Source organism: Cryptotermes secundus, unplaced genomic scaffold (genome assembly GCF_002891405.2).
Source record: "Cryptotermes secundus unplaced genomic scaffold, Csec_1.0 scaffold1695, whole genome shotgun sequence".
NCBI lineage: Eukaryota > Metazoa > Arthropoda > Insecta > Blattodea > Kalotermitidae > Cryptotermes > Cryptotermes secundus.
This window is the reverse complement of record NW_019725862.1, coordinates 286,156-304,280: the sequence shown is the minus strand read 5'-3', so window position 1 is coordinate 304,280 and position 18,125 is coordinate 286,156. Positions and strand designations below refer to the sequence as shown.

The 18,125-nt window shown below is 35.0% G+C and overlaps 1 protein-coding gene across 7 annotated transcripts in view; it reads right to left on the bottom strand.

Moving 5' to 3' along the window:
- Positions 1–887: 887 nt before the first annotated feature.
- The window catches only part of LOC111863821 (peptide transporter family 1), a 79,796-nt gene continuing 62,558 nt past the window's right edge, over positions 888–18,125 (bottom strand). For all 7 annotated transcript variants that reach the window (XM_033751221.1, XM_023850545.2, XM_023850543.2 and 4 more), the window contains 10 exons: positions 17,168–17,250; positions 16,562–16,732; positions 13,520–13,765; positions 11,797–12,039; positions 9,120–9,238; positions 7,286–7,420; positions 5,558–5,663; positions 4,864–4,992; positions 2,994–3,101; positions 888–2,175 (listed from right to left, as the gene is read on the bottom strand). In XM_033751221.1, the coding sequence (XP_033607112.1) occupies positions 1,972–2,175; positions 2,994–3,101; positions 4,864–4,992; positions 5,558–5,663; positions 7,286–7,420; positions 9,120–9,238; positions 11,797–12,039; positions 13,520–13,765; positions 16,562–16,732; positions 17,168–17,250 (1,544 nt within the window). In that variant the 3' untranslated portion in view covers positions 888–1,971. The remainder of the gene's footprint in view (positions 2,176–2,993; positions 3,102–4,863; positions 4,993–5,557; positions 5,664–7,285; positions 7,421–9,119; positions 9,239–11,796; positions 12,040–13,519; positions 13,766–16,561; positions 16,733–17,167; positions 17,251–18,125) is intronic.

The following is an 18,125-nucleotide window of genomic DNA, read 5'->3' as shown; positions in this document are numbered from 1 at the left end:
CCAGGAATGTTATTGTTGTAACTGCCTCAGTGAAGAAAATGAGAGGGGAGGCCAAGGTTACACTTCTGAAAGCCTATTGCATCAGTCTGACACATGACACCGCGCTGTGAACGCGCACTGTTTTTACATGAGTGCTTTTTGGACTTTGTGCTTCATTTTATCTGCGATGGATGGTAAAATCGAGCAACGTGTCTGCATCAAGTTTTGCGTGAAATTCGGAAAAATCCCCTACCGAAACCACTAAAACGTTTCGTGAGGCTTTTGGAGGAAACCCTTTAAGCCGAGACAGCGGTTTTTGAATGGCATTCACGTTTCAAGGCTGGTTGAGTGTCAGCTGAAGACAACGAATGTTCAGGACCACCATACACCAGCAAAACGACTGAAAATGTCGAAAGAATTCTAGAGCTCATCCATGAAGACAGTTGCTGAACAATACACCGTTAGGATCAGTTATGGAGTTTGCCAGGATTTCTTAACAGAAAATTTGAAAATGCTCCTTCATCACGAAATGACCCCGCCCACATGTCCCTGAAAACCACAGAGTTTGTGACTAACAACAACACGGTTATCATTCCCCATCCTCCCTATTCGCTGGACTTAACCCCTTGTGATTTCGCTTTGTTTCCCAAATTGAAAATGAAACTGAAGGGACGGCGTTTTCAAATAGTGTCTGATATTCAAGGGAAACTGCAAGCATACTCGACAGCAGTAAGGAAAATCACTTCCACAGTGTTTTTGAAGCACAGAAAAAATGATGGGATCGCTGTATACATTCTAAAGGAGACTATTTTGAAGGCGCTGGCAGCCAAAATTAGTAAGTTAAGCCAGTATTTCTTTTTTGACCTAGTAAGGGAACTTTCCAATGGCAACTCATACATGTTCATATCTTTTTCATTTTCACATTTCTAACTTTGCATTTTATTTACAACATCTGCAAGAATACTATAACAATTTTACATATCTTATACTGTTCGGTTCTCTAATCATTACAATATAAATATTGGAACAGTCTATCATGTTTGATCACATGTTTGTCAGATCACAGCTGTTAAATAGCATATTATTTACAAAGTACCAAAAATTTCATTTGGAAATATTACAGAACAATTACGACACAAATATTAACTTTTTCACAAAATACACTGGAACTGACATCTGCTTTATCACAAGGCTGGAACATTATCACTCCTCTTTCAACATTAGTATATTCACCATTCAGCAACAAATGCTTGAAGCACAGATACATCTTTGTCCAATTGAAATGGATTTTAAAATGCCTTTAAGCTAAAAACAAGGAACAGCTGAAGAAAGGTCAAGCATAACTAATGATAGTGATAAACTAGCATGAAGGATAATTTTATTTTATTTCAGAATCAAATGTGTAATTTAATTCAGTGCACAACTTAATAACAACTTCTGCCAAATTTTTTAGCTTCTTTTACGAAATCAAATACGGCTTTCTTCGAAGTGTAAATGGTAATTCGAAGATATGTGCATGTCTACAACAAAAGATGATAATTTTGGCCTTAATTCAAGGTGTAGGCTTATATTAAGGTTAAAATAAAATGTTCCAAATTCAACCCAGTTTAAAATGTCAGAAGGTAACTAGAATAGAAGCTGACTGAAGTACAAAATTATTATGATAAAGGCGCTAAAACAAAATTGAATTATAACTACTTAGACAAAATTTTAATTTAAAATGTTGTACATATTTATCTGTATTCTTTTTTGCATTCATTATTTTATTTTACATCATATTATAAACTGTATTGAATAAAATAAGCAATAAAATGAAACCACCACTCATTCTACAGTTTTGTCTCATCTTGCACACAGTACTCATTGATGTTGTCAGCTGTTCCTGAAAAGTATACTTTTAATATTCTGGATTATAAAAAATCACTATTTAATTAAAATATATACAGTTGTGGTTGTTTAGATTTTTCTACAGTTATGCAAACGATGTCAGCCTTATTCATCATTCTTGAATGCGCTATTTTGTATTCCATTTGTTACACTGGATTTTGTTTCTTTCAGTGCTAATCCACTGATCTTGCTTTCCTCTTCTTCATCTTCCTCTTCAGGTACTTCAACATATTTGTACTTCAAAGCCATTAATGCAAAAATTACCATATCCACAATCATAAGACCAGCAAACAAGAAGAATTCATGTGCCTAGAGTAAATAATAATAAATATTAGCAAAAACAGACATATTATATACAATTAAAATTTTCAGAAGATGTGTCTTATGCCATTATTCTCCTGTTATGGCAGAGGAAATTGAGTAAGGAAGATGTTTTGAAATTAGTCAAAAGCAGTATGGCATGAGCTCATAATCACTGTTTCAGTAAACCTATTTCTCCAAAAAGCAACATCTGTACAATACACCGAAAAACAACCCTAAAAAATGTACACACCTGCACATGCACACACACATGCACACACACATACACACACACACACACACAAAATTTAACTAAAAAGAAAAACGACAATTCACTTCCATTCTTCTCACCCTCTTTCCTTCATTTCAACAGCTGAGACTGGGGTATATTCATCCCCAGCCAGGGGGTATGTGTACCTCACAAGAGGAGATTTCTACAGTATTAAGTCAGTTACAAATCAAAAGGGCATATAAATTTTCTTGACAACTTTCTTTTACACATTTCTGTGTATGATGTAAATAATTAAGTTTGTATAAATATTGTTATCATTGCACTACCGAAGAGTTTTAGAAAACTCTAATCCTTTGAGCTCATGGTAATGACCTTGCAGGTAAAGCACACAATCTCAGAAGCCTCATGAAACATGACATTCATTTGATACCAGTTTTCATAAGATTAATATTTTGGTTTTGCTTGGTATCTCTTTTTACAAATATACGGAACATTTTGGGAGGAAATTAATATTAAGAGACAATATGATTTCTCAACTTTATGTGACTTATACATTTGGTTCATTCCATTAAACTGAAACAACATAGAAGAGTACCTGACTGTCAAAAAATTTTGCTTCTGCTATGATGACCACAATGAGGTTACCAAATGCAACAGTAAGCAACCAGCCTGCTTGCAGGACAGACTTCATGCTGACAGGAGCCTGGAACATAAGGAGAAAGGGTAACTTCCAAGTATAGACTTGAAAGGATTCTGACGATGGTGTATACTGTACTTCTTTTGGCTTATTTTGGACTTCACCCATCTTTTGTCTTTTATATACCGGACGATGGGTGAAGTCCAAAATAAGCCAAAAGAAGTACAACTTCCAAGTATATTATTCACTCTGCTTAATACACTGAGCATCAGTTGTTGGAAGCTCTTAGATATTATGGATCTACTGAAAAGAGTACATAATACTAACAGGAAAGACTGAACTATAAGGATGTTATATATAATATTATTGAAGTGCATTACACTATTTCTGTGTTATGAACTGAACAGTCACATGTATATAAATCAGTTATGCATTATCAACAAAATCGTTCTCCCAAATAGATAGAATGATGTAATATCAACTTTCGGGAAATTCCACATAAGTAAGAAACATACAGAAACTGAATATCTGAGATATAAATGAATTGCAAAAATGTAAACATTTAATTAATCATAATCAACTATGAGTAATTATGCTTAACTGCCTGTCCCTAAATTTTTATTTGTAACTGGTTTCACCATTTCTTTCTTGGGTATCCAGAATTCTTGTGCCGCAGTGGTTTGTATTCTGATGCCTGCTATTGTATGTTTTCTTTCTTCATTTTATGTATACAGCAATCCCTTGTTTAACACAGTTGTGTGTGTGTGTGTGTGTGTGTGTGCATGTGCATGCGTGTGCGCACACACACATACACACACCCCATGTGCACATGCACTCTCTTTCTCTCTCTCTTTAAGAATTTTTTCTATTTTTACATACTGTACATACAGAATACCTTTAGAATCAGTGTGTCTTGGTAGTAATTGGGAAAATATATACTGAATTATAAAGTAATTTTAATACTGTATGGCTATAGGCTATGCTCATTCTCAGAAGAATACACAATTTCAGGGTAATCTACAGGCTTTCTTTTGCACCACTTTTCACAGTAGCATCGCTACATATACAATCTGAGGCCATGTTTTGAGGCAGAATTATAAAATATTTTACATGTATAAAAAATAAACGTTATTCTGAGTTTGTGAAGGACATGTTGCACCATCCAACTGAAATGTTCTCATGGCAAGAGCCACAGCATCACTGTGAGGATGGGCAGTGTGTCTGTGGATATGCCATGATCTCAGCTGCATACAGATCTGCATTTTAGATCTTCACACACATGCTAAGAGACGGATAATTGAAAATTGACACTATGTTCTACAAAAAAGGTGCCTAAATACAAATTCTCTGTGATCAAAACCATGGTAACCAAGAAGAATTCTGTCTTCTGGGATATAATGTTGTGTAGTTTTACGAAAGTCAACAGACATTTGGAGAAGATTCAGCCTCCATCTTCTTGGTCAGTAAGTAAGCCAAGAAAGAAACCAGCATGAAGCAAGCAGCAAGCATTTGACTTTCACCAGACTAAATGGTGTTACATCCCAGGAAACAGGAATCCCAAATCCATCATATTGATTAAACTGATAAATAGGTAATTACTGTATACTGTTACTAAACATTATAGTAGCCTTCAATTTTATTTATATTCTTTGACATGTTTCATTTTTGCTAATGTTTGTATTTTGTTGGTAGTCAATTTTTTAATAACCAGTAAATGTCTTCATTAGCAGTTAAAAGAGAATGTTGTATTTCTGGACAATAGTAACCATATATTCTGTACAACTCAATATTAACTTCTCTTGCAACAGCACCCATGTAATATGCTTACTTGTGTGAAGGAGAATTCCAAGCCAGTGATAGAGAACATCACTTCTCCCATGGTCATAACAAAGTACTGTGGGATCAGCCACAACATATGGATACTGTTAGGCTCAGTTATAGTATGCAGGCTGACATCCTGAAAAAAGTATATAGCTGAAATTATATAAAACATGGTTTTGTATAGGTGTGAAACTTGATCTCTCATCCTAAAAAATAGCATAGATTGAGGGTGTTTGAAAACAGGCTGTTGAAGAAAATATTTAAACCTTAGAAGGAGGAATTAACAGGAGACATAATAGAGCTCTATAATCTGTACTCAACAAATATGTAGCACATATTGGAGGGATGAGAAATGGATGACATACCATAACTCAAGCAATTGATGTGGGGGCTAGACCATGATGGAAGTCTCATAATCATGGGAATTGCAGGCATATCAGTAAACCAATGGACCAGCGTATCTTTGTCCATAAATCTGGACTCAGGTTCTCTGCATTACAATAATAAAATACATCTTTATTTCCCTTTGTGTGCACTTACTCTTCATGATGTTGAGTAATGCTAAAGAGGAAATACTTTTTTACGAACTACACATTTTAGTCCAATTTAATTAGACATATTAAAATCGACTGTTCTAGCAAGCAGACAAAGATGACAAGTCACTATAATGTTGCTTTGTAAGAAAAATTAAATTGACTTACAATTCCATTGTTATTTTCTTGAACAATTAGGGTATAAACTCCTCCAAGTTCCAGATTTTGATCTGCAAATTCTGTGCCATTGTCACCAGCTAATGACACATGGTAGCTGAAATATTCACACAATTTTAATAACAGATAAGGTAACAGCATAGTTGTGACCCACTCACATACAATAAAATAAATGAAAGTGTAGGATTAAGATACCACAACCAGATTAGTCTGAAGCTCTGGAACTTCATCTGTTCAAGATATTCTTGATACACATTACAATTTACCTCTAATGTATGACATTTACATCATAAATAGGGAAAACTTTGTTTTGTATTATGCTATGAGTTAAGACGGCAAAAACTGCAGACAACTGCTGATATATGTAATTCCTGTTTTTTTTCAAGTGTATAGTAATGTTACATGTTAAACAATATATTTTTCATAATTTATTATACATTTTCAATTCTTCTATTTCTAATAAAATTCACATTTGATAATATATAGCTGCAGTCTTTTGGAATTCACTGTAGTCATATTTCATTCTATTACATTTTACTCACTCTTTGAAGCTGTCCCAAAGATACCAGCCTCTGGGATCCCCGCAGCTGCCAGTGGCATTAATAATATATTTGCCCTGTCAAATTGGTAGAGTCAGGAGATTTTTCCCTCAGGGATACAGGTTGCTTTAGTACACACTTCAGGAGTGATGAATCACTATACTATTTGAATGCGACGACTGTGGTGTATGTTGGTATGTCGGTATTTATGTCTGCAAAGTTACACTAGTCCTCTGTGAGACTTGCTCTTTATCAGATCACACTTCTCTCATAACTGAAATGACTTCATAAACTCAACTTTTTCCCATGGATCTCTCCCATTGTAATTATCAATTTAACTCCCAATATCACCAACTCTTGTAATGGCTGTCACTACACAGTCGTCACTGTCTAATGCTCTTGACTATCATACTTTCTAATTCTCTGTTCAACAGTGCACTTCTAGTAGCTATATCACTCTCCAACTAAGGAACTGAAAATCTGACTGCCCACTACTCACTGTTTATGACTCCAACTGCAGTCACTTGCGTTCAACTGTAACTAACTGTAGCTCCCTGTATTTAACTATCCCTCTACATCTGACTGGGCCTAACTTTATCTGACTCCAACTGTCCCCCCTCCAAGGACAAGACTTTTTATAACATCCAGGTAGCTCTGTGTTACAGCCTCTAAGTGACCACTGATAGAAAAGCGAGATGGCCAAGGTCTAATGTGATGTGCCAGCCCTGCATTTGGTTTGACAAGGAGATGCTTATCTTAAACCTTCTTTTCAGGTTTCAAGGGACAAGTGCAATTAGTTCAAGAACCCTCTGGGCAGGTTTTGCTCAGCATCAAGTCACAGATTGAATCCCCAAGATATCTCCCTAGCTCAACAGAAGATAACATTTAAAGTAAACTGATGATGCAATGAAAATGATAGCACCATGCAGAGGATACCAGACTCAGGCAAAGTGTATGATCCTGTCTCCATGACAACCATTAATGCTAAAAACCTAATGGAGGACGGTATGTCATGCAGACTAATGACACATGTCGAGACAGGGGTGACTTCCAAGCCGTCAGCAGGTTTCCCATTCCTGTGGGGACAAACTGATTGATTGTCATAGTTCAATTTAAGAGACTTTCCAGCAAGGGAAATATGGTTACACCCTTGCTACATGAAATATTCACTTCCACTTACATAGCAGGTGGTATTTCTTCAGTTTCTGTTGTATAACTAGTGAGATTAAGGAGGTAAACCTTTTTTTCTGTACCATCCACTTCTTGAAAATTCAGGTAACGGTTAGACTGTCTATCTTTGAAATTATAAATTACCCTGTAAGAAACAAACAAAAATTAATGTGTACATATTTTCAGATATGATGGATGAAGTTGGAAGAAATGTATTATTTTTTTAACGACTCACTTAAATATTTATAAATAGTTAATCTTATTGATTCTATGTGTAAATTTGTTGAATGAAGACAAATGAATTTTACTGTGTAAACCTATAAAAATTGTCCAATTAATCATGCAGAATATTTATTTTGATGTATAGATTGCCACTCAAATATAATATTAGCTATTATACAGATACACTTTTGTGAAGGTGATGTCTGTAAGTCTGCAACCATGCATAGTATTTTCAGGACCATGCAGTAATTAAACCAACAAAGGATGGGCCTCCTGCTAGGTGGTAGGTCAGGAGGGTACCAACCCCCCACATTAAATGAAACTAACATTTTTCAGAATGTTCTGCTTGGGAAGATTCTCTAGACATGGTCCAATAATGAGCTACTGTGGACTCAATAGTGAACATTTGGGTACCATAAATAATGGGAAATTATTTGACGGCCTGAGTAACTATTAAAGTATCAAGGACTCTGCTCCATGGATTCAGACAGTAGTTTTTTATGGTTGCCACAATGGTGTTGTCATGTAATAGAGTGACTATAGGTGGGATTTGGATTGGTAATTGGATTTATTGAACACTTATACACATAACTTGTAACTCCATAGTCTAGGGGTAACGTTCCCACCTCATGACTCAAGGTATGCGTGTTCAAACCCGTGGAATTTTTAAGGGCGGAAAAATTCAGGGAACAAGTCCTCCGGGAGAGACTTTAAGCTGTGGGTCCCGTGTCGTAGATTTACGGCACGTAAAATATCCTCATGTCTCTAGGAGACCTCTGAGCAAAATTAGGCAAGTTTCCCACCCAAGTAGTTTCCAATGCCTATGGTAGATGGGGGAAGTATCAGGTACCAAGGGCTGACCTTGTTGGCTGAACGGAGCTGATAGCACGCACCAGTACTTATCATCATAAAATACCTATATAATGTAATTATGCCCTTTAATAATATGGGTCTTAAAAACAGAAGAGTGAATGAAATTTTATTATGACAAAATGTGTATAATTGAAGTGATATATATATATATACCAGTTTAATCAAAATCTGTCAAAGAATCAAGAGATACAAGTAAAATTTCATTTGGGCCTTTTGTAGTGGTACAGTGTCATTTACAATAAATCAAATGAAATCAAAATCAAAATGGCTTAATAAAACTTAATGTAGGTCTACCACAACAAGAATTACTTAAGTAATATTTCTGTCTTTTGAAGCTGTTACATGCAGGCATGTATTCATCTGGTTGGATGTGACGAACTTAACAGCTGATGCTTTAACTTTTGACATGTATACCTAAAAACAGGAAAGTGAAAGGAAGGGAAATGGACAAAGTACATAAGCATTTACAACACACAACGGTGACAGACAAATACCATGTAGGATCTGATGTTCGCACAGCTGTGTTCTGGAATAATATCTTCTGGGATATGATGCTGTATAGTCTGTTGAAAGTCAAGTGAATTTTTGGGGCTGCATACTGCCTCCATTTTCTGGGTCAACGAACAAGCCAAGCAAGAAAGCAGAGTGGAGCAGGGAGCAAGCAGACAAATGTCAGACCAATATTTTAGTCACATAGAGAACTTTCTCACTGAAAACTGATTTCAAAATCACTAAAAAGAAAACTGTACCTTAGTAATGGATCTCCTGACTTAGACTTATCAATGGTATCAAATGGTGATGAAGAAGTTTCTAGACGAATAACCGTTGTACTATTCTGTTCATCATATGTTATGAAGTATGATGTTGCCTGAAATTAAAAAAAGTTTCATTTTGCAGTATTCAACATAAGTTAAAAGAAGCGCATACCAAAAAATTATTCATAATTAAATAAATATAGTCCAAGGAATATATTCAACTGTAGATTTCAGTCAGGAGTGCTAAGCTCCAGAACACAAAATGTTGGGGATAACAAATTTGAAAAGTGTATCAGAAATATTTGTTGTTAAAAACCTCCATTGAACATACTCTTCATACTATGACTTGGCCTGCTGACTGAGAAGACCTTTAACAGTGCATTTAAAAGAAGCACTGCATCACATTTACCCATTCTAACAGTGAACTGTAAAAACCATAATGTAATTTGTTACTGTGTTATGTGCAGATTAAACAATTTCCACAAAACAATAACAATTCATTAGTATGAGAAAAACTGTTACATTTATACGCAACAAATGTCAAGTTGAGTGGTTAGCACTCTTGCTTTGTATTCAGGGTGTCCCAGGTTCAAAACTCGGTCCAGGGACTGGCCATCCTGACTTATGTTTTTCGAAGTTTCTCACATATTTCAACAGTTTCACAAGGCAAATGCAAAGATCACTTCCTCCCACATCCTTCCCCATTCATGATTTATTAACGGTCATAACATTCAACACTGCATAACCTACGCAATTGAAAATGTTGTTAAATAAATGCAACATAATTAAAATAACTACATCTGCACACATGGACAGAGGAGCTTATGTAAACGGTAAAGGTTCATGTAACGTTCCTGTGCTTAACTAATTAAGCACTATGCCATGAAGATATATGGGGGAGTGAATGTATAGATCCATGTTTTCTTGACCTTGGCACTAGTTTGAAGTGAGTGGCCGGTTTCACGCCCTGGCCACTTTGCCCCCAGGGAGAGAACCCAAGGTACCCATGCGATATGAGCCTGGGTGGGCCCCAGAGCCGGTCTGGACGACATGGAGATGGAAAAATTCTTGACTCTATTGGAACTCGAACTCTGACCACTCAGTCGTCCAGCCCGTAGGCAGTCACTATACTGACTGCACTATACTGTTGCAAAACCAATACAGCAGCAGACAACGTGTGTGAGTTAAGCAGTTTATGTAAGCTGTGAGGCCATCATCGAAAAAATGCAGCACTGTGGAAACCACAATCAGAGCAACATCTATCAGAAATTCCATATGGAACATACTTATTGTCTATGAAATTATTACGTACATCTCATACTTTATACTCTAAATAATTTTTTTTAGTTTCCTTTTCATATTACTAATGGAATTACCAAATGAAAAGAAAAAAGGATGTTGCCTGTTGTAATCACAATGTTATCGTTCACATAGTATTATCACTTTTATGAAGTTCCAGTTAGAAATATATTAATGCATAAAAGAACTATGATTATTTTAATTAGCGCTTCAGTTTTTATTATCACTTTTTACTTCATGCATGTGCATGAACATGGTTAAGTTACATCCTGGTCTCTTCTCAAGTTCTGACATGAGCCTGAACGTTTTATTAATGACCTAATGACCTAATTCTAGGCTTTATTATTTTTTATTTCTTTGTAATGGCGCATATGGATTTCCAGAAACATTATGACAGTTCACTTTTACTGACGACTTTCTCAAAGAAATAGTGTACAGTCAGTTTAAAGTATTTTAAATTGTTTAATTTTATTTCTTTCTATCCACTTCCACATTTTTGTGCACACAATTCCTCTTTGCATCAGTAAACCACTGAGAAGCTGCATTCTTGTTTCATCCGTTACTGTTATCAATTAAGCTGTGTACTGGAGTGATCACAATAAGCAGCACCCACTGTATTTGGGATTTTCTGACCAAAACAATTAACATTACACTAACAAAAACAAAAAATGAATATTATATTTAGCCAGCTGGATTTTTTAATGTTATATAAACCTTTACTGAGTCATAGTGCAGAGTGTGCCGTGTTCAGTTTTTGTATATGAAATGCATAAATACCTTATATCACACTGAATATTAAGATTTCTTCCTTAAATTTGCTCCTATATGTGTCTGCTAAAAATTATGGTGACTGCTCTTTCATGGGACAGAATATTTTATTTTATGGTATTCTGACTATGTTTTCTTTCAAATGCTGTATGTTTAATCTGGCTTAACATATCTTCCATCACTTCTGTCACTGTTAACAGACATTTAATAAGCAATTTGTTGGTCTGCTAATATTTTATTGTTTCATTATAACTAAAACTTCCTTTCACAGTTTACTTCAAATGATCAAAGAAAAAGACGATATGAAGAAACATTAAAGCACTTGGGAAGTACTCTTTTAGTAATTTCCTTCCAATTTTGCCATTAATATTATCAGAAATATGCATACTGCTTCCCATTTCTCTATGACAATTAGTTATCAATCAATTCAAATCAAGGTAAAATGTTTTAATATATTTTCATCACTTTTTGATGTTGCGCACATGCACATGGACCCCTGCACACATGCACGCATATACACACACATGATTCTTGTCATCCAAAGGTAAATCAATAATAATGTAAGTTTTATACCATAATCATACCACAATTCATTGAATGTTACCTGCTTTTCTGTCACTTCTACAGATCCCTCAAATGCAGGGTATTCTTCACAGGTTGAATCTCTATTAACACTGATACTGTACGTATTCACATCATTAACTGACAGGGTTGGAGCCTTCCAGAAGCTCAGAGGTTCAATTGTACTTCCATCTACTCCAGAAATGTCAATTGGAACTCTACAGTTCAATCCATTAAAAATTCTGAGTTGAGCCTGGCCAGCCTCTGGTAGAACTGCATATGTATCCTGCAAAAACAAAATTAATTACATAACTGAGGAACTAACACTTTAAGCAAGGGAAAAAGCAGCCTGAACAGTATCTGTACCAATATTTATGCATTATATGCACAGAGAAAACATATTTTGGATACCACTTTCTATCCATGTTCCAGCTCTGTAACCATTTTGCAAAATTTCATGAATTTTGGTTTTGGGATCCTACATCAAAATGCATCAGGGAAGATTAGCATTGCCTTGTATCAGCTGAATGTAATTCCTACATTACTTTAAGCTCACTGCTAGAATAGCTAATAAAGGATATTAATAGAGGTCTCAAAATAAAAGTGAGACAAGATGGAATCAAAATTAAAAGAAAAATGAAAGTGTACTCTGTTTTAGACTTCACATACATGTTCCAGGATACTTTGCATCTCTGTTCATAGCCTAAATATCCAAGCATTGCAGATATACACGTAAATATATTGTTGACAATGCTAATGTGGAATAGGAGATATTTACACATTTAATAAATCTTCAACTGGCTTTGGTTTCACTGTACAGAACTATGATTTTCTTATAGAGATCTACAGGAGTTCCAAACTCTTATGGGTCATATTTTAAACATACAGATTCATAAAAATGAATCCATTCTTAGCCCATAAAGATTCATATATTTTACAAATAAAAAATAATGGCTCTGATAATTGAATGTCTTAATGTGAACCTCTAATAATACATAACCACAATATCAGCACTGGAGTTGAATATACATATAATTATGCATGTATGATGATAAAAGAACCATATCAGTTTGGATGTAATTTTACTGCACATTGAAGTTCCCTGAATCTTGCTGGTAAGTTTATGGAACTGAAAATTCCAAATGACTATAATTGGTTTGAAAATTTTCCATGTCATATCTGGCTGGCTATTTTATGGCTTGTAGTATGTTAAGTTTTGATTTATTTCCTTCAAAAAGGATGATGATACAAAATCTTCAAGCTCAGACTTATTTTCGTTTATAAAAGTAAGTAAAAAAGTAAAACTATCACTGTCCAAACCCAAAGGGTTGTGAGACATTGAGGGCCCCAGATTATCTAGATAATTGGCTCAAAGATGGCAGTAAGGTTGTCAGACTTATGCCAGCCACGCCTGACTCCTGAGGAAAATTATTTAAAATTCCTGGTATTCATTTCTGTCAGAGGCTTAGTCGACCCCAGGGCCATAGTGCGGCTGGAAGGATTAGGTCAACTGAAAAAAATTCAATGACCTCATCTGGATTTGAACACGCAACCTTCCAGCTTGTAGCATAGCCCCTCAACCAACTACGCTACCGCATGCCCCCATTTTCATTTATATTCATATTTATTAGAATCACCTTTTTCCTTTAAAGGAGAGAAAATTTGTTTTGTTACACAGAACAGTGTATGGGTTTGGGTTATAATTTGGATTATAACACTAAAATACTATGATGTATATATAGTATGGTTATTTTCAGAAGACATACCTCTAATTGCAGTTCAACAATGGCTGAAATCACGAAAGCTACAGCAGCCAAGACACCACCAATCCCTAACTTCTGCAATGGTCGCTTTATATTGCATTTTGCTAGAATTGGGTACAACACTGTTTCAAACAGAGGTATGAATATGAGAATGAGTAGAGGATTCACAACTTGCAACTGATCAGGTTTCAATGACCAGCTACCCAGTACCCCAGTCATTCTGGTGGCTTGGAATGTCCAGCGAGATCCCTAAAATAGAAATGGTAAAACACAGTAAACCCAAATCCAGACAATATGCATATAGTTGATTCCAAAACGTTATTACTTTTCAAATCAGCAGGCGAAACAAATAAGGAATAATACTCAGACACTGCACAATAATGCAACGATATCCCTACATTTTAATTTAATGAACAGAAATATAAATACATCTGGAGAGTCATAAATAGCTCTCAGATTTTAATCTTATCACTCACTCACTCACTCAGTCACTCATGTAGTTGAACCCTTCTTGAGAAGCTGCCAGTTGGTCAGCCACTCAAGAAAGTCCCAGCAATTTATGGAACCCACAGGTTTATTAACTAACCCTTTCATCAGAAGTAGTTGCTAATTTACTACTTGATGATTTAAGAGACCACTACTTGCTTTCAGTCATCTGATGATTCTCTTACGCTTGAGATTCAGTTGATGAATTTATTGGTGTTAACTCTTTCAATTACAATTGGCATAAAGCCGTGGTTTGCTCCGCAAATTTCTGAGTATTGCCCATAGTTGTTCCTATCCTGAGCCAGATAAATCCAATCCATATCATCCCATTCTATCTCTCTAAGATCCATTTTAATATTGTCCACCCTCCTATGCCTTGGTCTACCTAGTGATCTCTTTCCATCTGACTTTCCCACCAATATACTATACGCATTCCTCTTCTGCCCATTCATGCTACATGCCCTGCCCACCTCATACTCCTTGACTTGATCATTCTAATTATATTTGGAGAAGAGTACAAGTTATGAAGCTCCTCATTATATAGATTTCTCCAACTTTCTGTCACTTCATCTCTCTTTGGTCCAAATATTCTCCTCAACACCCTGTTCTTGGACACCTTCAGTCTACGTCCCTCCCTTAATGTCAGAGACCAAGTTTCACATCCATACAGAACCACAGGAAAAATTATAGTTTTGTATATTCTAATTTTTATGTTTTCGGACAGCAGATGAGAAGACCAAAAGGTTCTGGACTGAATGGTAGTGAGCATTACCCCAGTTCAATTTCCTCTTAATTTCCTCTTAATTTCCTCCTTAATCATGTTTTCATTTGTTATTGTCATTCCCAAATATCTGAACTGTGCACATTTTACCTACCTTTATGTCATGCTTTTGCCCTGTATTTTGCTGATGAGACAGCAACATATACTTAGTTTTCTCTGTGTTTACTTCTAAACCAACCTCCTTACTAGCACAAATGAAAGTTTGTGTGTTTCCCTTTATGGTACCTATATTATCACCCAGTAGATTCACATCATCAACATAGAACAACAGCTGATGTGTCCCATTTAATTTCAAACCAACCTTGTTTTCTTGGACCTTCCTAATGGCATATTCTGAAGCAAAGTTGAAAAGCAGTGGCAATAAAGCATCTCCATCTCTTAGATCATTCTGCATAAGGAAATTGTCAGACAAATGTTTACCTGTACGGACTTCACCATTTGTTTCATTTAAACACATTTTAATCAGCCTAACTAGTTTCATGGGTATCCCAAACTCCATAAGAATATTGTACAATACTTCCCTCTGAACTGAATCATAAGCTTTCTTTGATTGTACTTGCATTTCTTCTGCAGTATCTGACGAATGCAAAGAATCTTATCAGTAGTTGATCTGGTATGTTGAAACTAACAATGATGATCCCTAATAATTGAATCTGTATATGAACTTAACCTTGAGAGAAGCATATTGGATGTGGTGACAAGGGACCCACCTGACACAGACATTTTAATCTTATGGAATGTGAATTATGTAGGATGGTGGGTAGTTACAAACGTTTAGGAGGAATGTATTGCCTCCATCTTAAGGGTAAAATACCGAGGCAATATTCCTCTGAAACACTGATACCAAACTTCAAGGTTATATGACATCACATTCCTGATAACCATAATCTTAAAATTCAACAGTCTATGAACATCAAATTGCACATAAGTTGCCTTCTTTCTAAAATAAAATCTTATTCTACACAAAGTGTACAACGAAAGAAATACTGAACTGGTAATGTAATGATGTGCATTTTTACATAAAAATTCTTCAGGCAGGTTAATTAATTTAATAAAGAATGTCAACTCAGATCGAGCAATAAGATTAACAGTATTTTAAGAACTCTTTATCATCAGTATCTGTTAATATTTAACACGAAGATGTATGATTCACAGCCCACATATATCTATCTACAGTTACCATTGCTGTTCCTACACACTTTCCTTGTGTGCCTAGAGGTTGCTTCCAGATACATACGTGTAATTCAATTTCTGTGAATAAAGCATAATAAATAATGGTAGAATATGCTATGCATATATCTGTGTGTGTGCGTGCACATGCACGCATGTCTGTGTGTGTGGAAAAGTAGTAAATGTAAATATTAACAAGTACTACTGTTAACTGCATATTTTAAATTTATGTACATTCAGATATTGAAACTATGTCACAGACTACCATTGCACGACTGTTTCAACCTACAGGAGGTTCAACTCAGCTTGTGGTGAGAATTGAAAAAAATGTGCTCATTTTCATTTACATTCTATAAAAGTGCTAGTTTGTTCAACTAAAATGCTTATGTCAGTTAACCTTTGAATTTAAATGCCTAGCAATGATTCTGTTAATCACAGATAAAGAATCATTGACAATGTGTCCCTTAGATATAAAGAGACTGTGCATCCAATTCAACATTTTGGTCACATTCATACAAAGCAACTAAATTACCATTATCACATTATAAAGAAGCAGACAGCAAGCAAGAGTTGGCAGGCAGTCACATATATTATACTAACACACTCACCTGTTGATCAAAGAGAGCCCAGAAAAATGGAAGAGGGAGGTAGAGGAAGAGAACCCGTAATGTGGCTTTGGTATCTTCAATCAGAGTTTTATCATATGTATCATCAGCATATTCCAGCCAATGATCACGTTTTTCAATTTTCTTTAGTTTTCTCCTCCTTACCAATGCATGCTGAAATTGAATAAAAGGGGTCACGTGAAAAGAATTTGATTTTTTTACATGATTTCATTCTGACAATATATCATACAGGCTTCATAAATAGCCTCATATATAAAACATTTTTATACAGTTATTCATTTCTCCTGTTCCTTTCCATCTCTGGTCTACTTTCTAGGTGACAATAACCAGCCTTATAACACAAAAGCAGTCTATATCAATCATTGTTTTATTCTTCGGCAACAGTTCATATCATTTTATGCATCAGAAAATTACAATGCAGCACCAGAGCAGTATATAATAAATGGAATACATTTATTTATGCTTTACTTAACAACACTGCCAGTAGCTCAGACTGTACAGTGTTAAGTGACAGACTATAGAATAAAATTGATTCAGTCATTCATACATTTACTCATTCATGAAACAAAGCTCTGAATAGAAACTTACTCCAATGCACTTACAGACATCCAGCACCACATTTCCTTCTGGTTTCTTAATAATGTAAAGTCTCTTGCCAGCCACAAATATTACTAAAGAGGAGAAAATATTTCACTGTGATATTAAAAAATTTCACACCAAAGATATTCATATAAAACAGAGTATGTTATCATGTAAGTATGTTATGCAAAATACAAATTACAGTTAAGTACAACACTGAAATATAAGATTTATTTAAGAATGAATTTAGTCTACTACAGTAATATTAAATCAGAAATGCTATTAGATTATAGTTAATTTTTTATCTGACTGTTTCTATATCTGACGGTTGTTCTCACAACATTGTAAAGATCTTATTGAATATAAATAAACCATTAACCATTAATATTTTGAAAACATCAAAATAAAATCTGTCTTGACTCTTCCTGTCTGACAGGAGTTAAAGGGGTTAAATAATCTTAAATGGCATAAAAGAAACTTTTCTATTTAAACAAACAAGCTGAGAAAGGTTCTTCATCCCTAGTCTGGACAATGACTGATTCAATACTGTATCAGACATGTATTTGACATGCATTATTGAAGTATATGAGTAAAATGGTGTATGTGAGCTTGAGCTGCTCCTGCTTTTAAAAGATTTTCTGTATATCACAAGATAATTTAGTCCAACTTAATCTTCTTGTGTACCTAAGCAATTAGGAATGGAATTTATAGAATTTTCCCACTTATTAGCAAGTTAATATTAAGATGACTTAACCAAATCTACAGCATATTCTGCTGAGAATGGTCTGGTCTAAAATAAATGACAGCAGCCTCAGACACTTCATAAATATGACATTTCTATTTTAAGAAGGGGAAAAAGGTAATAAACATTAAGGAATAGTAATATATTAAAAGAATACAACGAAAATCCAGATTACAAATTCTTTGTTAATATAAGAATTACTACAAATGATAAAACAATTCCGTC